Source organism: Hemiscyllium ocellatum, chromosome 8 (assembly GCF_020745735.1).
Source record: "Hemiscyllium ocellatum isolate sHemOce1 chromosome 8, sHemOce1.pat.X.cur, whole genome shotgun sequence".
In the NCBI taxonomy this organism is placed as follows: domain Eukaryota; kingdom Metazoa; phylum Chordata; class Chondrichthyes; order Orectolobiformes; family Hemiscylliidae; genus Hemiscyllium; species Hemiscyllium ocellatum.
Window position 1 is genome coordinate 76,257,028 of NC_083408.1, and position 23,774 is coordinate 76,280,801.

General features: G+C 39.4%; 2 protein-coding genes across 7 annotated transcripts in view; both read right to left on the bottom strand.

The window, feature by feature from the left end:
• The window catches only part of klc1a (kinesin light chain 1a), a 101,166-nt gene extending 90,430 nt beyond the window's left edge, over positions 1–10,736 (bottom strand). For 4 of the 6 annotated variants that reach the window (XM_060829229.1, XM_060829231.1, XM_060829230.1 and 1 more), the window contains exon 1: positions 10,178–10,606. The gene's annotated coding sequence lies outside the window, so the exon portion shown is untranslated. The other 2 variants (XM_060829227.1, XM_060829228.1) reach the window with 2 other exon arrangements.
• A 5,865-nt stretch (positions 10,737–16,601) lies between these two features.
• LOC132817935 (cytochrome c oxidase assembly factor 8) overlaps positions 16,602–23,774 on the bottom strand; it is a 29,048-nt gene continuing 21,875 nt past the window's right edge. The window contains exons 3-5 of the mRNA XM_060828479.1: positions 20,832–20,895; positions 17,960–18,050; positions 16,602–17,131 (exon numbers count right to left, since the gene is read on the bottom strand). Coding sequence (XP_060684462.1) covers positions 17,029–17,131; positions 17,960–18,050; positions 20,832–20,895 — 258 coding nt within the window. The 3' untranslated portion in view covers positions 16,602–17,028. The remainder of the gene's footprint in view (positions 17,132–17,959; positions 18,051–20,831; positions 20,896–23,774) is intronic.

The following is a 23,774-nucleotide window of genomic DNA, read 5'->3' on the forward strand; positions in this document are numbered from 1 at the left end:
TAAATCTCTATAAAGTCACCCCTCAGTCTCCGACGCTCCAGGGAAAACAGCCTCAGCCTGTCGAGCCTCTCCCTATAGCTCAAATCCTCCAACACTGGCAATATCCTTGTAAATCTTTCCTGAACCCTTTCAAGTTTCACAACATCTTTCCGATAGGAAGGAGACCAGAATTGCATGCAATATTCCAACAGTGGCCTAACCAATGTCCTGTAAAGCCGCAACATGACGTCCCAACTCCTGCACTCAATACTCTGACCAATAAAAAAATGCATGCAAAATGCCTTCTTCACCATCCTATCAACCTGCGACTCCACTTTCAAGGAGCTATGAACCTGCACTCCAAGGTCTCTTTGTTCAGCAACACTCCCTAGGACCTCACCATTAAGTGTATAAGTCCTGCTAAAATTTGCTTTCCCAAAATGCAGCAGCTCACAGTTATCAGAATTAAATACCGTCTGCCACTTCTCTGCCATTCTGAGATCCTGTTGTAATCTGAGGTAACCTTCTTCGCTGTCCACTACACCTCTAGTTTGTGTCACCTGCAAACTTACTAACCATACCTCTTATACTCGCATCCAAATCATTTATTTAAATGACAAAAAGTAGAGGAGAACTGATCTTTGTGGCACTACATTGGTCACAGGCCTCCAGTCTGAAAAACAATCCTCCACCACCTTTGAGCCAGTTCTGTATCCAAATAGCTAGTCCTCCCTGCATTGTGAGATCTAACCTTGCTGATCAGTCTTCCATGGGAAACCTAGTCGAACGCCTTACTGAAGTCCATATAGATCACATCTACTACTCTGCCCTCATTAATCCTCTTTGTTACTTCTTCAAAAAACTCAATCAAGTTTGTGAGACATGATTTCCCATGCACAAAACCATGTTGACTATCTCTAATCAGTCTTTGCCTTTCCAAAGATATATATATCCTGTCCCTCAGGATTCCCTCCAACAACTTGCCCACCACCAACATCAGGTTTGCTGTCTTGTCCTTACCACCCTTAAAGAGTGGCACCACGTTAGCCAACTTCCAGTCTTCTGGCACCTCACTTGTGACTATCAATGATACAAATATCTCAGCAATCACTTCTCTAGCTTCCCACAGAGTTCTAGGGTACACCGGATCAGGGCCTGGGGATTTATCCATCTTTATGCATTTCAAGACATCCAACACTTCCTCTTCTGTAATATGGACATTTCAAGATATCACCATATATTTTGCTACTATCTTCCATATCCTTTGCCACAGTAAATGCTGATGCAAAATACTCGTTTAGTATCTCCGCTATTTTCTGCTGCTCCACACAAAGGCCTTGCTGATCTTTGAGGGGTGAGAGAAGTGACGTTTCGGGCATAAGCCCTTCTTTTCAACTCTGGTACTCCAGCATCTGCAGTCCTCACTTTCTCCTACTTGATCTTGGAGGGGCCCTATTCTCCCCCTAGTTACCCTTTTCTCCTTAATGTATTTGTAAAAACCCTTTGGATTCTCCTTAATTCGATTTGCCAAAGCTATCTCATGTCCCCTTTTTTTTGTCCTCCTGATTTCCCTCTTAAGTATACTCTTACTGCCTTTATACCCTTCCGAAGATTCAACTCGATCTGTCCTGTCTATAGCTTACATGAGCTTCCTTCTTTTTCTTAACCAAACCCTCAATTTCTTTAGTCATCCAGCATTCCCTATACCTAACAGCCTTCCCTTTCACCCTGACAGGAATATATTTTCTCTGGATGCTCGTTATCTCATTTCTGAAGGCTTCCCATTTTCCAGCCGTCCCTTTACCTGCAAACATCTGGCACCAAGCAGTTTTCAAAAGTTCTTGCCTAATACCATCAAAATTGGCCTTTCTCCGATTTAGAACTTCAACTTTTAGATGTGGTCTATCCTTTTCCATCACTATTTTAAAGCTAATAGTGTTCTGGTTACTGGCCCCAAAGTGCTCCCCACTGACACCTGTCACCTGCCCTGCCTTATTTCCCAAGATTAGGTAAAGTTTTGCACCTTCTCTAATAGGTATATCCTATTACTGAATCAGAAAATTTTCTTGTACACACTTAAATTCCTCTCCGTCTAACCCCTTAACACTGTGGCAGTCCCAGTCTATGTTTGGAAAGTTAAAATCCCCTACCATTAATAAAAATATCTTTTTAAAAAAATCCCCTACCATAACCACCCTATTATTCTTACAGATAGCTGTTAGTCATGTTTGTTTGTGAGATACTGAGCAAAGCATGTCATTATATAAGAAACAAAAGCTCACAGACAAAACATAAATATTTACAATAAAAAGATTATAGATGTTTACTAGGTGTTGCGATGCACTTAATGAATGTTGCTCCCAAAACCATAACAGGACACTGCATACTCAGCATAAAGTTTACACCAAAACCTTCCCCTGAGTGTTATAATGATCAGAAATTGAATTGGACCAGCAACATAAATACTGTAGCTACAAAAGCAGGTCAGAGGTTGGGAATTGTGCAGTGCGTAACTCAACTCCTTTTTTCCTAGTGCTTGAATACAAGGTGAAGGTTTGGAAATATGATGGAAAAGTCAACCCTTGCATTGGTGACTGCAGCTCAGGAAGCTCAACACTATCCAGCATAAAGCAGCTCACTTAACAGGTACTTCATCCAACATTTATTCCCTTCACCAGTGACACATTTGCAAGATGTACAGCTCTAACTCACCCAGGCTCTTTCGATAGCACTTTCCAAACCTGCAAAAGACAAAGGCAGAAAATGCATGGAGTACCAACACCTGCAAATTCCCTTCAACTCATTCATTGTCCTAGATGGGAACAACATCACATTCCTTCTCCGTTACCAAATCAAACTTGAACTCTGTTAAATGCATTTAAGTTGAGATCCCCTTACATTTTGCCAAATTGAAGATGACCAATTTACCCATGCTCACTGCTTCCAATTAGCCAGCCAAACTATTTATGCCAATATGCTAGCCCCTACACAAACAGCTTTTACTTTTCCCAATAACTTTGCATGTAGCACCTTATTGAATGCCTGCTGGAAATAAGCACAATGCATCCATTAACTTTCCTGTACCCACAATGTGTTACCTCCTCAAAGTACTCTACAAGACTGATCAAACATGATGTCCTTTTCACAAAACCATATTGACTCTGCCTGATCACCTTGAACTTAACTGTATCCCGTTTTAATGTCTTCAACAATGACTTCTAATATCTTCCCTTCAACACATTAAGCTAACTGGCCTGTAGTTCCTGCTTTCTGTCACCATCTCTTTTTGATCGAAAGAGTTACATTTACTATTTTTTCAATCTAATGGGGCTATTGCAAATCAAGAATGTTTTACAAAACTGAATCCAATGCATGGATTTCCTCCCACAGTACAAAGATGTGCTGATTAGGTGGACCGGCCATGCTAAATTGTTCAGTGTCCAGAGGTATGCAGGCTGGATAGATTACCCGTGGGAAATGAGACAGGGTGGAGATCTCGGTAGGATGCTTCTTGAAGGTCAATGTGGACTCAATAGGCCGAATGGCCTGCTTCCATTTTGTTGGGATTCTATGATGCGATGAAAATAAATTATTGCCATAGAGAGAATGCAATAAAGATTCATCAAATTGGTTTTCAAGGTGGCAGGACTGTCCTATGAAGAGAGATTGGAGAATACAAGTCCAGTTTGCCCAAAGTTTCAAAGAATGAGGTGAACACATCGAAACATACAAAATACTCAAAAGGATGTGCATAGTAGATGCCAATATAATGTTTCTCCTGGTTGGGGAATCCAGAACTGGGGGCACAACTTTAAAATTAAGGAAATATCACATAGGTCAGAGATAAGAAGAGTTTGTTTTACTCAGAATTCCCCAGCTCCTAGGGCTGCGTACCTCATTCTTTGAAAACCTTTAAAATAGAGGTTGATGAATTTTTATCAATTGCATTAAGGTTGATGGGGCTGTTTTGTGAGAAACGGTCCTTCAACTCACTTTGCAAATTCTAGATCTGTTGGTTGACCGATTCATATTCTCTCTTCCTTTCTGTCAGATTCTGTTTATTATTTCTGATAAATAAATATCTTTGGCCTGACTCTACTCTTTGATTTACCACATCTTCCCCAATGTGATCTCTTGCCCCCTCTACTCTAAAATGCTCTCTACTTCCTTGATTGTGGGGTTGGCAAGAATACCAGCCCTAGCACAGTCTAAGTAAAGACTATCAAATCAGTAAGATCCCAACGTCCCAAGAATCAAAAGTAAGTTCTCCCACACCAACCTTCAAGCTACGTGTTCATCATTCTAATCTGACTTGCCCCATGTTCATTTGTACGTGGCTCAGGTAATGATAATGTAGATTATGTTGTTTTAGATTCTGCTTCTTAATTTGACATCTAGCTCCTCATACTGTCTACTCAGAACCTCATTTGTCATGTCTACGTTGTTGATATCTTCATAAACTACAATAACTAAATCGTCCCATTTCAGGTTTCTCTCCAGCCCTGAGCTGTCTGTACTCGTGCTCTTTCCTACCAAGAAAAATGTCAATAAAAGCATCCAAGGAAGAAATGTCAAAAACATCAGTAAATATTCAAAGATCCAAGGTGTATTCTCAAATTGTCGCCCCTCTTGTGAAATGATGACAAAATGTAGGTAAACCACATGCTCCTATATTTGATTTGGGCATGATGCATTAAAAAAATTCTTTCAGAGCTGAAGAACAGACATAATGGACTCAAAACGTTAACTTTGTTCCTCTCAGAACAGATATTGCCAGACCTCCTGCTTTTCTCCAGCATTTTCTGTGTTGGTTAATGCATTAAAGAAATTCCTGGAGGCACTTCTTGAATGCGTTTCACACATTCATTTCAGATAACCTTTATGAAGTTCCAATCTAATTTTGGTAGTGAGGAAGATAACCTTGGGACACCAATGTGTATAACAGCAAAAATCTGCCTATATTCACTTGACCAATTCTAGAGACATCTCTAACGACATGTATTTACAAAAATATATTATCACAGCCCACATCTTAAACTGGGGTTTGGGCATCTTGTCAAATGGTTTTAATTTATTGTAATGTATGATTCATTCACTTGGAAGACTATTATTTGGTAGCTGAAATTAAGTAAGTTGCTCCAAATTCTTAGCAGACCTTAGTAAGTTAACCACTTCAAAAAAGGTGGTAAATTAGACCACTGGGATAATGATTTTATGAATACTGCCATTGATTTTTATATCAGATGAAGAGTTTGGATCAACTCAAATCTGACAGGATGATTTCCATTTAATTAGATAAAACATTATAGAGAGGAATATGTTTATTTCAATATTCTGAGAGTTAAACAGATTGCCTAAATACTTAAAATGAACAAAATGCATTCTTGAACTTCAATATTTGTTGCGTACATACTCATATAGTTAACTTATTTCTGATCAGGACCTAACAGTATAGTGCATATTAGGAGATTAAAAAAAGCTTAGTCAAATTTGGGCTCCATTTCCTCCATCATTCAGCAAGATCATGGCTGATCTAATAATTCTCGATCCCATTCTTGCCTTTTCCTCATAACACTTCACTGATTAAAAATCTGTCAGAGTCTTGCATTTATTTAATCATCCAGTCTTCACTTACCCTCTCCGGTAAAGGTTTCCAAAATTGCTAATACGACACTACATATGATCTAGTACAGTTTTAGCAAGATGTTCCTATTTTATACTCCACTGCATTTGAAATAAAAGTCAACATTTCATTTGCTTTCTTTGATACCCAGAGAGAAAATGAGAACTGCAGATACTGGAGGTCAAAGGTGTGGCGCTGAAAAAGCACAGCAGGTCAGGCAGCATCCAAGGAGCAGGAGAGTCATGTTTTGGGAATAAGTCCTTCATCAGGAATGTGTATGCACCTGGGGGATGGGAGGAGCGGGGGATGGGGGGAGCAGAGATGATGAGAGATAAATAGGAGGGTGGGGGTGGTGGAAAGGTAGCTAGGAAGGTGATAGATAGATACAAGTGGGGATGATGGTGATAGATCGGAGGGGAGGATGGACTGGATAGGTGGGAAGGAAGATGGACAGTTCAAGAGGGCTGTGCTGAATTACAGGCACCCACCCCTCCTCCTTCATCTTCATCCAAGGCCCCCAAGGATCCTTCCACATCCAGCAGAGATTTTCCTACAAATCCAAACACCTCATCTACTGTGTCCGTTACTCTCTTTATGGTCTCCTCTAGCTTGGGAAGACAGGACATCAATTCACGGAAGGTTTCAGGAACACCTCTGGGACATACACATCAAACAACCCCACTGCCTTGCAGCTGACCACTTTAATTCCCCCTCCCACTCCGCCAAGGATATGCAAGTCCTGGGCCTCCCCCACTGCCAAATCCAACCCTGGAGGAAGAACGGCTCATCTTCTGTCTAGGGTCCCTCCAACCATATGGCACCATCAACTTCATGTCGAGTTTCCTCATTTCTCTTATCCCCACCTCATCCCAGATCCAACCCTCCAACTTGGCACCTCCCTCTTGAACTGTCCTACCTCTCCATCTTCCTTCCCACCTATCCACTCCACTCTCCCCTCCAACCTATCACTATCACCCCCACTTGCATCTACCGATGCCTTCCCAGGTATCTTCTCTCCCCCCCCCCCCCACCTCTCCTAATCTCTCAGGCCCCTTCCCCTATCCCCACATTCCCGACGAAGGGCTTATGTCCAAAATGTTGACTCTCCTGCTCCTCGGATGCTGCCTTACCTGCTGTGCTTTTCTAGCGCCACACTTTCCAACTTCTTTGGTACCATTCAACTTGGAGTCAGTTTTTGTGACATGCATGCGGACCCCAAAATCCTTTTATTCTATAGCTTTATGCTTCTACTTAAGTAATATTCCAGTCTTCTATTCTTCCTGCCATGATCTCCCATTTCCCACATTATATTCCAGCTGCCAACTTTTCAACCACCATCAATCGATCAATATCCCTCTGCAGACTGTGCCATTCTCACCTGCCCTCCCATCAATTTTGTGTCACCCACAAACTTCACGATAGTGTATTTACATCCTTCATCCAAGTTTATTAATGTAAATTATAAATAAATGCAATCCAACATTGATTCCTCCAGGTTGCCATCCTGAAAATACCTCCCTTATCCCTGTTCTATTAATTAGTCAATCCTCTATCCATGCTAATATACAAATCCCAACATGGCACTTAACTAATTAAGTAGCCTTATGTGCGATACTTTATTCATTGTATTTTGGAAATCCAAATATATTGTATCTACTGTTCCCACTTCATTTATCTTGTTACTTCCTCAAAGAATTATAATAAATTTGTCAATCATAAATTCTTGCATACTGTGCACAGAAGAATATTCTGATGAATTGGGTGTCTGAGAACCCGTCGGGTTTGCTGGGATGGTAGAAATTAATTATGCAGCACATTCCCTTGGACTTTTTTTTACAAACATGGTAGGTTAATAATTAGGAGACAGTAGATGTATTCTAATTTGTCTTTTTTATTATACTGATATTTGTTATTGATTGTATTTTTCAAATGATTTTATATGTTTGTAAAGTTAAAAAAAATTTGCTAATAAATATATTTACAAAAACAAACTTACATCCTGTATTAGAGGTATGTGCCAAGGTTTGGGGGGGGGGGGGGGGGGTTAATTCTCATGAATTACTTGGTCTTCTCACAATTCTGTATACCTCAATCATATCATCCTCAGCTCAGCCTTCACCACTCCATGGATAAAAACCCAGTCTATCCAGTCTCTATTCATAACAGACTTTTCATCCCAGGCAACATCCCAGTGAATATGCTAGGATGCAATCCATCAATTCCAGAGGATTCATCTATCTTTAGCCCCATTAGCTTCCCTACTACTTATTCTCCAGTTAATATATTAATTTCTCCCTCCCACTTTGCCACTTGATTTAGTATTTTCAGAATACTACAGCATATTTTACTGTGAAGACTAATGGAAAGTTTTTGTTCATCTTCTCTGCTATCTCCTGGTTCACCAGTATTATTTCCTCAGTCTCATTTTGCAAGGGATCCATGTTCACTTTAGCCTCTCACTTCCTTTTAATACATTTAAAGCAGCTCTTATTGCCTGTTTTTGTATAACTTATTGTTTTACCCTCAATTTTATTTGATGTTCTTTAAAATCTTTGCCAATTCTCTCGCAATCATTAATCGTTGTCACATGGTATGCTTTTCCTTTCAGTTTGATACTACTGAATTTCTTGGTTAATTTATCCTCTTTCTGGAATCCTTCTTCCTCCAAGGGATAGCTCTTTTAATTATTTTCTTCAACATCTGCCATTGTTCCTCAATCTTTTTTTCTGCTGAAGTGCTTTTCAAGTCCACTCCAGGCAATTTTTCCTTCATTCTTTGTAATTACCCTTACTTGGGTTCACTAGTGGTTTTCAAGCTCAAACTGAATGCAAAATTTTACTATATTATGATCACTGTTTTCTAGATACAAAATAAATTTATCCCTGATTGGATCCAAAATAGATTTGTTTGAGGAAACTGTCTTGAATACGCTATGAATTCTTTCTCATACCCACTTGGCAATTTGATTTTCCCCAATCTGCATGTGATTTAAAATCATCCATGATTAATGTACTTCCTTTTTACATGCCCTCATTATCTCCTGATTTAATCTGTCTTGTTGTAATAGCCAAGACTTTTTTTTAGAAAGATTGTGGTTGCAATAGACTATTCCCACCAGTGCCTTCCTCCCCTTGTTATTTCTTACTTGTACCAATATAGATTCTACATCATTCAATTCAAGATTATTTCTTGCATTTATCTATTTCATACTCCCAAAACCAGCAACCACTCTTCCCTTCCTGCCTGCCCTTTTGAAAAGTCATATACCTTTAACTAGTTTGCTCATGTGGAAAATAAAACAGAACAGTATAACAGGTCCATATCCCACTAGTCCCTGCCTGTTTACATGTCTAAATACCTCTAAAATGTAGTCACCATATCTGCTTCAACTACCTCCTATGGCGGTGTGTATCTGGCACCTAGTAGCCTCTGTACAAAAAAAGTCTGCCTTCCTCATTTCCTTTAAATTGACCTCCTCTCATCTTAAGCCTAAGTCCTCTATTTTTCCCACCGTGGGGGAAAAAAAAACTCCAATTATTCGTGCCTCAAAATTTTATATACTTCTGTCAGGTCATCCAATGGCTAGAATATCATACTCATTCATTTTATTTGTGCTATTAATTCATTTATTTTGCTGTGAATATTAACAAGTCACTAATATCTTTACCCATTTGATCCTATTGCTTATTTTTGGTCTACTCTTTTTCCCCCATCCTGACCCACCGTATATCGTTATGTAAGTTGCTGTTACATTGCTGCCACATCCTCTTGTTTTGTAGGGTTATCTATCTATCGCCCTCCAGAACCCACCACCCTACTCCCATCTAGTAGAAAACTCTTCTACAACTCTTCTTCATGCACTCCAAGAACACTTCCAAGTGATGCCTATCCCACCGGGCTGTTTTATGTCCATTCCTCCCATGTCAATCTGAATCACGCATTTAATTCCTTGACATTATTTATCCTATACCAGTTTGCCTGCAGCTCGCGTAATAGTAATCCCAAGGTCCGGCAAAAACTGATCAAAATCATTTCCAACCTTGGTTTCTACAAATTGTCGAGCAGATTTGTTTATCATGTTGTAAACTGTTAACAGCAGCAATTTAGTAGAACTAATCCCACCAGTCGGCACAACAACACTGATATTTCCTCATTTTACAAGGAAATGAGTCACATTACACCACCGCCAAAACCTTGGTCAGGCCGCAAAATATGACGGGATAAGGTCTCCCATCCTGCGATTTGCAATTCCAAGAACTATTAACGTTATTCAACTCAAAAAATGTATTAACATAAATTTCAATCAACGTATCAAATATCAAAACATCCAGAATCAGTTTCATAAACACGTGGCATCGATAGTACCCTAATCCGAAAGTAAAAACAGCAGCTTCGCTTGTTCCTCACTAAAATCGCTGAAGAATTAAATACAAGAACGCATTCGGCGGACCCTTGACATAGAATTAGTTCTCGCTACCACTTTCAGACATCAAGCAGATCGACAGCGCACTGGCCACACCTGAAAGTGAAAGAATGACACATGCACACCCTCGACCACCCTGAAAATCTAGTTACCGTTTGCTGCAAATTGATGGTCCGATCTCAGTGCGAGGATGTCCAGTCAGCAGCGTTTCCTGTCAGGCCAGGGAAGAGAGATGGGGAAATGAAACGGGCGTCAGTGACTAAAGGCGGTTTCGTTTTCACCGGCAACGACGTCTTTTTCCGAAGAAATTGTCTGGAACGGAGCCCCGATCCAGTTTTTTTTAAAAAAAGGAGTCTGCTTACACCCAGAACCGCACTAAATGTGAGAATATCGCGATGTCACTTCACTCCGAGCAGGGCTTTTAATATTACTGTTACAGACGTTCGCCAATATTATCATACCAATGTAACCCTATAATGAATTCTTCCAGATTTTATTTCTGAGCGGTATTCGCCCCTCACTCTGCCCCCAGCCCCCCGCGGATTCACAGCAAAAGATGGCGGCTCCTCCCTAACCGGCAACTCCTTACGTCAGTGTTTGCCTGCCACCAGACCCGCCCTCGTCCCTAAGCCTCTGTGCACGAGCAGCCCTGCCCCGTCTCCGGAACTACGCGAACATGCACCACACGCCGGCGGTGCACGCGCATCCATGTTTCTCCCCCTCGAAGAGCGCACGGTCGCCGCTCCTGGACTAACGGTGCGCGTGCACTCCACCACGGCTCTTGGACTGGGCGCGCGCCCCTGGTCCCGCCCTTAGCCAGGCACTGAAGATTATGAGGTCACAGGCTGGAATGTGCTTTGGCTCGTTTTCCTGGCAAAGCATGTTCGACTCAGCATATTTCTATGTTTGCTGAACTCACACAAAAGCGCATTGCCCTTTAAGATAGGATGCTGTCAATACTGTACTTAATTTGTTTACCTAAGTGTGCAGTCAGTGATCTTTCAACTCAACCGACTACTTGTTCCTTTTTGTCATGTTCAAGGGGTGTGAAAGGGCTGGAAACAAAAATAGAAAAACTCAGCAGGTCTGGTAGCTTCTGAAATAAACAGAGATAACGTTTCGGGTCCGGTGACCTTTCTTCCGAACTCAAGAACATACGTTGCCAGACCTGCTGATTTTTTTCCAGCAATTTCTGTTTTCGTTTCTGATTTCCAGCATCTATGGGAGAGGGGGTTAGGATGTCTAGGGTTTGTGTTAACATGGAAACAGAAAATTAAGGATCTTGAGGCGCATAGTGTGTTCCTAGCTCTAGACAGAAGCGCAAGTCTCACCTGCCCAAAAGGTGTGTCATATTTTTGAACATGCTGATTAAAAAATTTTTTGGTGGGGGGTTCATGTGGTGCAGTGGTTGCATCTTGAGTACCTCTACCTGCCATGTAGATATGCCATGAAAGGTTGATTTAAATATGTATGTTAAAACCATGTTCATACTATGTGGACAGGGAGTAAGCAATGTTGAATTGAATTAGCCTTATTGTCACATGTATTCAAATGAATACAATGAAAAGTTTACAAGTCACCCCAATACAGCACATCTTAAGTACAAAGGTACCTAGGTACAGATTTTTAAATAATATACTCTTAGGAGAAAAAAAGAGAAATAAAATGTCCAGCATTACAGATCATAGGACTAAATTAGAAAAATTATTTTAAAAATCTCAGAATAACAGTCTTTCCAAGTCAATCCATGCTATTACCTAGCCTCCAGTAACTGACTTCCACAGCTTCACCATTGCCTGCGCCATACCCACAAACGTAGGAGTTGCCAACTTTTTGCCACTGGGCCCACGACCAGGAGGTCCATCTCAGCAACAGATTAATGTTGATCAATGGCAGGTGGGACTTGGACATGGACCTCCTGAGCAAGAGGTACTCAAGATGCAACCACTGCACCACATGAATCCCCTTAACCCCACCAAAAAAAATTTTTAATCAGCATGTTCAAAAATATGACACACCTTTTGGGCAGGTGAGACTTACGCTTCTGTCTAGAGCTAGGAACACACTATGCACCTCAAGATCATTGATCAATGTCAAAGAGAATGGTAATGGGGTAAACTAAGATCAAAGGATGTATCTAGAAGGTATGAATAGCACAATGATGATTAATTGCACAGAACGAAGCCACTTGTTCCATCATCATAGCTAAAGTGATTGCTCGGCCCCCTTGTTGAGATACTTGTATCATCAATAGCCATGGGTGAAGTCCTGAAATATTGGAGGCTAGCTAACAAGGTGCCGCTATTTAAGAAAGGTGTTAAGGAAAAGCTAGGGAACTATAGATGAGTGAATCTGACATCAGTGGTGAATAAATTGTTGGACGGCATTCTGAGGGACAGGATTTACAAATATTTGGAAAGGCAAGGACTCATTAGGAATTGTCCACATGGCTTTGTGCTTGGGAAATTGTGTGTCACTAACTTGATTGAGTTTTTTCCAGTGACAAAGAAGATTGATGAAGGCAGATGTTGTGGATGTTGTCTACATGGACCTCAGCAAGATGTTCAACAAGGTTCTGCAAGGTAGACTAGTAGCAAGATTAAATCACATAGAATCCAGGGAGAGCGAGCCATTTGGATACAAAATTGGTTTGAGGGTTGGAGGCAGAAGGTGGTTTCTCAGACTGGAGGGCTATGACCAGCGACGTGCCACAAGGATTGGTTCTGGGTCCAATGCTTTTTGGCATGTATATACATGATTTGGGTGTCAATATAGGAGGAATGATTAGTAAGTTTGGAGATGACACCAAAATTGGTGATGTAGTGGACAGTGAAGAGGTTATCTCCGAGTACATGGGACCTTGATCAGATAAGCTGAAGAGTGGCAGATGGAGTTTAATTTAGATAAATGTGAGTTCCTGCATTTTGGTAAGACAAATTAGGACAGAACTTATACACTTAATGGCAAAGTTCTGGGGAGTGTTGTTGACCAAGGAGATCTTGGAGCACGGGTTCAAAATTCCTAATGGAGGAGTCGTTTGGTATGCTTGCCTTTATTGGTCAGTGCTTTAAGTATAGAAGTTGGGATGTCATGTTGCGGCTGTATGGACATTGATTAAGCCACTTTGGAAAAGTGCCTTCAATTCTGGTTTCTTTCCTATAGGAAAGATGTTAAACTTGAAAGGGTGCAGAAAATATTGACAAGGACTTTGCCAGGTTTGGAGGCTTTGACCTATAGGGAGAGGCTGACGATACTAGGGCTATTTTTCCTGGAGCATCGGAGGCTGAGGGGTGACCTTATAGAGGTTGAAAATCGTGAAGGACATGGATAGGCTAAACAGTCTAGGTCTTTTTCCCGGGGTAGAGGAATCCAAAACTAGAGGGCATAGGTTTAAATTAAGAGGGGAATGATTTAGAAGGGACTTAAGGAGAATCTTTTCATGCAGAGGGTGATGCATGAATGGAGTGAGCTGCCAGAGGAGATAGTGGAGGCTGATACAATTACAGCATTTAAAAAGCATCTAGATGGGTATTTGAATAGGATAAATTTAGAGGGATATGGGCCAAACACTGGCAAATAGGACTAGATTAATTTAGGATATCTGGCTGGGGTATGGACAAGTTGTACAAAAGGGTCTGTTTCCGTGCTGTACAACTCTATGACTCTACGTCTGCACTAGCCAAAACAACAAGCTATCTAACCTAATAAAAGCAAGTACTGCGCTAGGAGCCTGAAATAAAAATGGAAAGTGCTGGAGAAACACAACAGGTCTAGCAGCATCTGTGGAGAGAAGAAAGCAAAGTTAATACTTCAAATCCAACGACTCTTCTTCAAAATATTCAACCTAACCCCAGTTTGCGGCATCTAGTTCATATCCCTACAGGTTACGGCACTTTAGGTGCAAATTCAGAGACCTTATAAATATGTTGAGGATTTTTGCATCTACTACTCTTTCAGGCAGTAATTTTCAGGTCCCAAGTATCTTTGTGGTGAAAATAATTCTGCCTTCATTTGCTGTGAAACCACAGGAATGTGTGGCAAGGCAAAAGGGGCACTTTTCAAAAAAATAAACCTGGAGCATTTCTTTGTTCAATTATACTTGGCATGCAAGTATTAACAGAATGGAGGAGGTTTGTGTATTACTGAGCATCCTCTTCACGTGTTTAGGATGGTTTCCTTTCTTTATTACTCAATGTCTCTATTTATAAAATTAAAGATCACAAATGTATCTTTAATCGCATTCTCAACATGTTTCTTGTGTTCTTAACATGAAAGGAAGAGCATTGATGAAGTAGATAGTTGTTCTGAGGACACTGCCCTGAAGCACTTCTACCATCAATGTCCTTGGGTAGAGATAGCAGACCTCAAACAATTACAACTATTTTCCTTTGCGCTCCATAGAACTCCAACCAGTGGAGAGCATTCAATACTCATTGATTTCAAATCTTCTTGGACTCCCTAATGTGACAGTTGATCAAATGCTGCCTTGATATTAAAGGCAATAATTTTCACCTTACCCTGGAACTTGGTTCCTTTATCCAAGTTTGACTCAAGTCTGTAATGAGGTTTAGAGCTGATTTGTCCTGGCAAAATCTAAGTGCTACTCGATATCTTGATGATATCTTTCATCATTGATGGCTGAGAATAGATTCAGGGCAGTAATTGGCTTTGTCCAGGACATATTTAGACAATTTTCCATTTTGTCAGATAGATAACATGTTGTAGCTTTGCTGGAATAGCTTTGTTACAGCCACTATTAGTTCAAGAGCATGGGTGTTTTGGGAGAGTTTAGGACCAGAGGGCATAATCTCAGAGTAAAGGAATTTCTTCTTTCAGAGAGTAGCGAAGCTATGGCATTCACCATCACAGAGGGCTATAGAGTCAAATATATTCAAGGCCATGATAGGTTTTTAATAAGGAAGAGAATCACGTTATGGGAAAAATGCAGGAAAATGGATTTGAGAATTATCAGATCAGCCATGATCTCAATGAATAGCAGAACAAATTCAATGGGCTGAATGGCCTACCTCTGCTCCTGTGTCTTAAGGTCTTAGCTAGAGTGCTGAATGCTTAAAATGTTGTCAGGGCCCAGAGTCGTCTACTTTCTATGAGGCCTAGTAAAAGATTGTAGACTTTTTATACTTTAATCATCTTGTCAATTAAAAAGTTAATACAGTTTTGCATACATAACATCCCTGGTTAGTTACCCAATATTTATCAATCTCTGCAAGAAGTTATATATTAACTATGTAGTAATTTTTTTCTCACTTAAATTTCAATTCACGTTTCTTTGCAGTAGCTTGCAGTTTAGCAGAACAGAGTAATAATGAATGTGGTGAAGATTTCCATGTATACATTAGGAGGCTTATGTTAAAACCAGAAACGTTTGAGGCAAGGACACCAGGAAGAGCCAACGTGGGCTAACATAGGCTTTAAATTGAAATGCTGGATAGTTCAGTTCAAATTTGTCAAGCAGTCTACACAATGATATGCAAAGAAGCAACTCAAAAGATACTTAGATACTCCATGCTAATTTACATCATAAATCTAATCATCAGCTAAAAAGTAGTAGGAGAAGTTGCACAACATAAGGGTTTAGTAATGATCACAAATAAACAAGAGGATGCCCAGTAACCTCTCAACCTCCTAGAGGACCATCATCACCAGTAATCGAACTGGACAAAAGAAATTAAAATCTCTAAAGCTTTAAAGGCAGAACAGAGATTTGGCACCCTGCAATGTGCACATTTACTTTAGAAGTAATAAAATGCATGTTTCAGAAATAATGAAACCATAATTCAATCTCTCTGTTCAAATTGTCACATTGTATCTCTTGAAATTGATAGCAAAGCCAATTGAGCAAGTATTTTAATTTCTCAGTTTTCTTATCTTCGCTCCTAATAAAGTAAATGACGTGGCTAAGTAGAGAAAATACTACAAAAGGTGAAGAATTTTCTGAGATGCACCAGATTCCAAATGCAATAATATCTAATACAATACATACACAATACCATCAATAAAACTCTAATTTTATTTGAGTGGTTGATAATAAAATAAAATCTAGCTCCTCAGATGGTTTGGGAGAAAATTACATGGTGTGTGTTAATGAGTGATTCAGACTAGCAGATTTATCTTCTCAACAAATTGATTCAGTGCCTCAGACTTGGAGTTAGGAGAAAGGAGAGAAACCGCCTCCAACTTCCAATCATTATGCAGTGACAATTGCCAGAAAATGGATGCGTATGGATATGAAGATTGGAATTGGTTATGATTTTAAAATTGCTCAATAGTATATTGAATAGTGAAAACTCATGTTTAAAACTGTGGAATCTACTGGCTTAAACAAAGTTACTGGTTTCTACTGAGATAAAATAGCAAAAAACTGGTATTCTTCCATTTCTCATTAAAGAAGAATTTTCGATTGCTGTGCAATTAATGGGCTCTTATAAACTTTGTGATCAGTTATTGTTTTATTGTTTTATTAGAGTTCTTTTTAACTGATCTGTTCACAGATGTTATTACACACCCCTGGAACAGGTGGAACATGAACCCGACACTATTACACAAACACAAGGGTTGAAAACACACAATGTCTTTATTTATAAGATAAACACAGAATATACATCATAATTTGATTACTGTTGTGGCTCTGTTCGCTGAGCTGACAACCAGAAGCGGCAGATTCAAACCACTACAAATGCCGGAGGAAAGATCACAGAAGCGCTTCACAGGAGGCTCCCAAGCACTGAGGATGTCACCTAGACAGGGGACGAAACGTCTGCAACACAAATTCCCAGCTCGGCGAACAGAACCACAACAACGAGCACCCGAGCTACAAATCTTCTCACAAACTTTGAATAATTTGATTACAATTGTGTATGTCTTAGGATACCTTTAATTCAAGATGCTAAAATTTATAACCAGATCTTAATATCCTCATGACAGAGTTAAGTTTCAACTCCAAGCATTTACATCCTATTAAACTTTTCATTGAACAGGATATTCATTGTTCGACTTCCTTCCTCTTTCTCAGTTTCCTCCAGGCATTCTGCAGCACAACTCGACCCATTAACCATGTGATAGTAAAATTACGCTTGTACCATTCCCTAATTGAAGAAACATGGAAAAAGTGACTTATTCATTTGACAACGTTCACTAGGTTATAAGGTTATACCTAATTTAGGCATGAAACTTCAGAGTATTACAATGTTGAGCAATGTATTTCAGCAATTTCCTTTCTATCCAGCAATATATAAATGGTTTGATTTCAACCTGTTGACAATAATAATACCTTGGTAAAGGTGAGGAAAAAATGAAGAACTTTGATAAGAATCTCAAATTTTAAATCTGTTTTTATTAGCCTCTCCATTTTCATATAGCTATTATTCACCTCACTACAATGTACTTTCGGGACAAAAAGTGAACAGGGCTTCTTTAAAATTTCTGGTCAGTTTTCTCCTTCACTTACGAATGTAATGTTGCAATGCTACATATATGTTCTACTTAAAACCATCAGATTTATTGATCAGATCTCAATATTGGTAGGGAAGTTTATAGATTGTAAAGCAAGTGATTATTTATTTTAATTTGCTATATGTACATAGCTATAGTGGTATATAACAATATAACTTACAGAAATAATCACACTAACATTATTCTTTATGTCCAAGAATATATTACTTTTCAAGCACAGCAGACTACACTAAGTTCTGATATAGAGTGACCGGACTTGAAACATGAACTCTGTTTTCTTCCCACAAATGTTGCCAGACCTGCTGAGTTTTTCCAGCAATTTCTGCTTTTGTTTCTGATCTCCAGCATCCGCAGTTCTTTGTTTCATACCACACTGCCAATTAATTTGTAGCCCTCTTAATAAAATCAAATATTTAAACATTGTTTACACTATTTAAAATTTAATCAGCAGGTTGACTTACTTATTATAGTTCACATGTTTATTATAATTTACATCAAGAAAATCCTTATAAAATTCAGCCATCTCTTCTGCACTGAGAGTATTTTTTCTCCCTGAAAAATATAATATCACCAATTAAAATCATAAGCACTGTCTAAGATATAAACTTATATGATCAGATGCTATTAAATGAAGCTGCCTTGAGTAAAAAGCATCTTATAGATATTTAAGAACTAGAAACAGAACGGCATTCCAGTTATAATTTATTCTTAGCTGAGTATTTTACTGAGCACAAGCAAAAAGACATAAAAAAAAGTAAGAAATTGATTCATTTCACACTTGTCTGTTCTTTGGTAAAGATTGGTTTTCAAATAGAAATAACAATTTTTGTTTAATTATACAATTCAATGAATATCATTCTCAGCAATCACATTTCAATGCAGATGAATTCCTACAATTTTCTTCACACATTGCTAACTATAAAGACAGATAGACATGTTCTCACCGTTGTTAAAAGGTAGTTTTCCCCCCTGAGATGACCAGATTCAGAGGTCCTTGTATTCAGGTTGAACCTTTCAATAGTGCATCACAGTTTTTAAAAAAATTAGATTTTTGTAAAATAAAACTAAATTTGTATAACTTAACTGAAATTATTTTAAAACTCCTTCCCATTCAGATGCACTGTTCCAAATTGGTGTTAACTAACCAAGATCTATTCCTCATGCCACACAATAAGTATGTCAATGCAGCCTAGTCAACTTTCTCACATTCTAATTTCTTTACTGAGAGATATGAATTTTTGCATCACACGTAATGGAAAATTGTAAACATAAACCAGAACTAAGATAATCAATTAAAAAGAAAGAACTAAAGATCAGAAGAAATGTTTTAAGAGGTTTATTAGGATATGCTTCAACCTAAACGATTCAGTCAGGAACAGTCAGCAACACATGTATTTAATTAAAATATACATATAATGTATAATATATAGACATAAGTAAAGGTCAGAGAAATGAGAAAAGAGTAGATGGTTCCAGCTGCACAGGCATGATATCTAATGGCAAATTTCTGACTCCATGTTCTGATGTGATACAACGTAAAATTAGAGAATTGAATACAAATGCAGCATATTACTGGAAAAGTAAACTGTTTTAGCTCCATAAAATTTCCACTGAATTGAAGTATCACAATAAAAAAAAGGCTAGGGCACAACTGATAAATCTAAAGTATTTCAAATTTTCAGCTCAATGAAACATATTCCTAGCTTATACAATTCAATTTAAAAGCTACACCTTACCTTCCAAAGCCTCTATAAAATTCCTCCTATCTTATCAACATTCTGTGGATTGCCATTAACAAGAAAGTAAAATGGATAAGCCATATAAATACTGTGGCCATACGACCAATTCAGAGACTAGGAATTCTGTAGCGAGCAACTTAATTCCTGATACACCAACGTTGGTCTACCATCCTCGAAGACATATCAGGAGTATGATGGAATATTCTTCATTTGCCTCCAACAACATTCAAACACAAAACAGCTCTTCACTAGCAGTGCAACCACAGTTACAAAACTTTTACTTCCTTCACCACAGATGCACAGTGGCAACAGTATGTACCATCAACAAGATTATGGCAGCAACCTATCAAGGCTGCTTCAGTACACATTCCAGACTTTTGACCTCTACCTCCAACAAGGGCAGAAAATGCATGAAAACTCCACTACTTGCAAGTTCCTCTCCAAACTTCCATCATAACTTGGAAACATATAATTATTTTGCTACTGCTGGGTTAAATATCTTCTTAATGGCACTGTGGATGCTCATGACCTGCAGCAATTCAAGCAAGCAGCTCACCATTACCTTCAAGAACAATTAAGGATAGGCATTAAATGCTGGCCTATTCAGCAATACACACATTCCATGAACAATTAATAATAAACATTCACTCCTTGGTGCACTGGAGCTTTAATATATGAAGCCATTGATGCCTGGAATTCCCAACTGGGATACTAATATCACAGGTATTGACACACAACTTTGCTCCACAGAGAGGAAGTGCAGAAAAAGATCACGGATCAGCCTAAAGAAAAACACTTGCACATCTCCTAGTGGCCAGTTATAGAATAGCATTTAAAATGGGATTTGTGGCCTGAAAGCTAGTGGAGATCACGAAAAATAAACTGAATAATACTAAATTTGAAAAGCTGAAAAGGGGACCAATGCTTCAATGTCACGCAAAGCTACTACCTGTTGCCAGAGAGCAAAACAGATTCTTGGTATTGAGTTAATTCAGTCCAAAAACACATACACTAGCAAAGTAAATTACTTGATGTCAGTGTCCAACCTCTTAATGCCATAATGTCACAAGTAAGGTATTATGTGTTACGAGATAAGAGTTGTTATTGGCCAAATTGAGTTCTGATGTTTAATAAGGAATTTATGAGCAGGAATTGTAATTCAAGTGGCATCAATTTAAATAATCTGCAGGTGGATGAAAAATACTAAAATTTGTAAATGTTGAAAGACATTGCCATCAGTCATGTATAGTACTTTACCTTCAGTGATATTAAGTTCTGTGCAGATCATCTCCCTTCACAGTGAAAGTTCTACATAAGGTTGGAGTTTCTTCAATAGTTTTTAAAACATGGTAACAAGGGATCTTTAAAACTAAAGACCAAGAACGCTCAAACACTCTAAAGAATATTCAGTGATGCACACTCCTCAATCAATATCAACATTTTATATACATTCACAACAATCTAAATAGAATTACTGCACAAACTTGTTTATTTATATTTCTTACAGACAATATTTTACAACAATATTGCATGAATTTAAAAAATATGTATAGGTACCTAATTGAAATAAAAATTAAGGTTATGGTTTACCCACCTTCCTCATCTCTTAATGCTATTCCTTTTGCCTTTAAGCGGGAGTGTATGAATTTCTCTTTCTCCTGGAAAGAAATGAACAACATTTTACCGAAAGCAGATACAGCTGTACAGCACTTTTACAATTTGATGCAATGTTGAATTTAAGAGATGTCACAATATTACTTGCAGATAAGAAGTGAAATATTTTATGCTGAAAACTGAAGAACTTTCCCCTGTGGTTTACTTTAATTTGTGTGCATTTCAAAACAAATATGTGTATTCGTCAAATACTGAATCTGAAACTTATTGCTTCTGAGAAAAACTGCAAACCTCAGATAGCACACCGTATAATGTCCTGAGAGAGAAGTTGATTGATCCCAGGATTATGCTAGAGGCAAGTCTGGGTCTGTCTTATTGGCTCCTAACATGGGAAAGAAATGTCACAATGAAGCAGACTTCAACAAAAGATTCTGACATCTTTTTTGAGAAAGGCAAATTGGCAATCTCAGCCAGACTACTGCCACGGGACATCTGCAGCAGAAAGTTTGGACAACTTATTCTGATTTTTAAAAAAATTCTTCTACCTCTCTACCTGGGGGGAAAAATTAGTCTATTTCCTTAAGCTGCAAGTAGACTGTTTTTTCCCGTGTAATTAATATGCTCTAAAGAGAAATGATATAGAGATATGCGACAAAGTTTTTGAGCTGGTAAGAAATCAGAAATGGAAGTTATGGATCAGAAGGTGAAGTCTTTGATAGAAAGATAGGAGGAGCAGAGTTGTAATCTCAGGAATGCTGCCAGTGCCATGGGCTAATGATACTAGGAACAGAGAGCAAGTGCAGATGAGCAGGTGGCTGCAGGGCTGGTATAGGAGGGACGGCTTCAGATATATGTGGATCATCTGAGGAACGTAGGACCTGTACAAGGATAGGTTGCACCTGAACTGAAGGGGCACCAATATCCTGGTAGGGCGGTTTGTTAGAGCTCTTCGGCTGGGTTTACACTAGTCTAGCAGGGGGTGGGGGCCAGATCTATGGATCTGAGGGTGAAGTAGCTACTGAACAGCCAGATACAGCATGCAAAGAGTCAGTGAGGAAGGATAGACAGCTGAGAGGGACCTTGTTGTTTGTGAAGACAGCATGAAACAGGCTGATTTGCTTGAACAGATTTACGTTAAGAAGAAGGATATGCTGAAAAGTTTGAAAAAGACAAGGATAATAGATAAGTCCCCTGGGCCAGACAGGATATACCCAAGGTGTCTACTTAAAGCGAGGAAAACGATTGCTGCACCAATGGCAATGACCTTTGGATCCTCACTGTCTACTGGAGTAGTGCCAGATGATTGGAGGGTGGCTTTCATTAGCAGGGGGATTGAGTTTAAGAGCTACAAGGTTAGCTACAGCTCTGTAGAACCTAGTTAAACCACACTTGGAATAGTGTGTTCCGTTCTGGTCACCTCATTACAGGAAGGATGTTGAAGCTTTAGAGAAGGTGCAGAGATTTACCAGGATGCTGCCTGGACTGGAGGGTATGTGTTATGAAGAAAGGTTGAGGGAGCTAGGGCTTTTCTCATTGGAGCAAAAAAGGATGAGAGGTGACTTGACAGAGGTGTACAAGATGACAAGAGTGTTATGAAGGTGTAAGTGTATACTGTACCTTTAAGAGAGACTGAAGGCTGGCAAGGACTGACTGAAAGCACAGAGTGTGTTGAACTATTTAAAAACGTAATATTTGGTTGCAAAACAAATAGCTGGAGTGCGTTGCCATGGTACACAACAAATTGCACTGATGCGGAGTGATGCCACCCAGTTCAATTCCCGCACTAACTGAGGTTACCATGAAGAATTCTCCTTCTCAACCCCTTCCCTTGCCGAAGTGCAGTAACTTGCAGGTTAAAGTCAATGTTAAATAAACATGGAGCCAGAAAAAGCACAGCAGGTCAAACAGCATCATAAGAGCAGGAGAGTCAACATTTCAGGCAGGGCCCTTCAGCAGGACATGGTGAAATGTCCTGCCTGATATATCAACTCTTCTGCTCTTCTGATGCTGCTTGACCTGATATACTTTTTCCGGCTCCACGTTTTATCGACTCTGACTTTCCATCATCTGCAGTCCGACTTTCAGGTTAAACTGCCACTTATTAACTCTCTCTAATGAGAGAGCAGCCCTATGATCCTCCACATGTATGAAGACTTTATCGTTGGAGAAGTACCACTGCGAAAGCCTTTGCAAGAGCTTCTCATGACCAGTGTCAAGAAAGGCAGTCCAATAGCAATGTTTTCTGCAGTCAAACTTATCCACCAACTCACAGATGTTCTTGGCTTATGATTGACCAAAATACAGAAGTTTTTTTTAGATTAGATTACCTACAGTGTGGAAACAGGCCCTTCGGCCCAACAAGTCCACACCGACCCACCGAAGCGCAACCCACCCATACCCCTTCACCTAACACTATGGGCAATTTAGCATGGCCAATGAATCTGACCTGCATATCTTTGGACTGTGGGAGGAAACCGGAGTACCCGGAGGAAACCCACGCAGACACAGGGACAATGTGCAAACTCCACACAGTCAGTCACCTGAGGTGGGAAATGAACCCGGGTCTCTGGCGCTGTGAGGCAGCAGTGCTAACCACTGTGCCACCGTGCTGCCCACAAAGTCGCATTCAGAAAGGTACCAAATCTTGATCAGTAGGGGAATCAAGGTTTACGGGGAAAGCACAGGAAAGTTAGATCAGAGCAGGTTCAAGGGGCCAAATAGACTACTCCTGTTCCAATTTCTTAATACAAAAATACTCTCAGGATTGCGCGAAGATGTTAGAAAATATACAAACCTCTAGGCAACTTATCTATCCAACTCTTCAAGTACAGTTTGCTCCCCATGTAGTAGAGTTTGCAGATTTCACATTGGACTTAATGGTCAGCTCAGAATCCAAAAAAGAAACCACAGGGGAAGGCTAGTC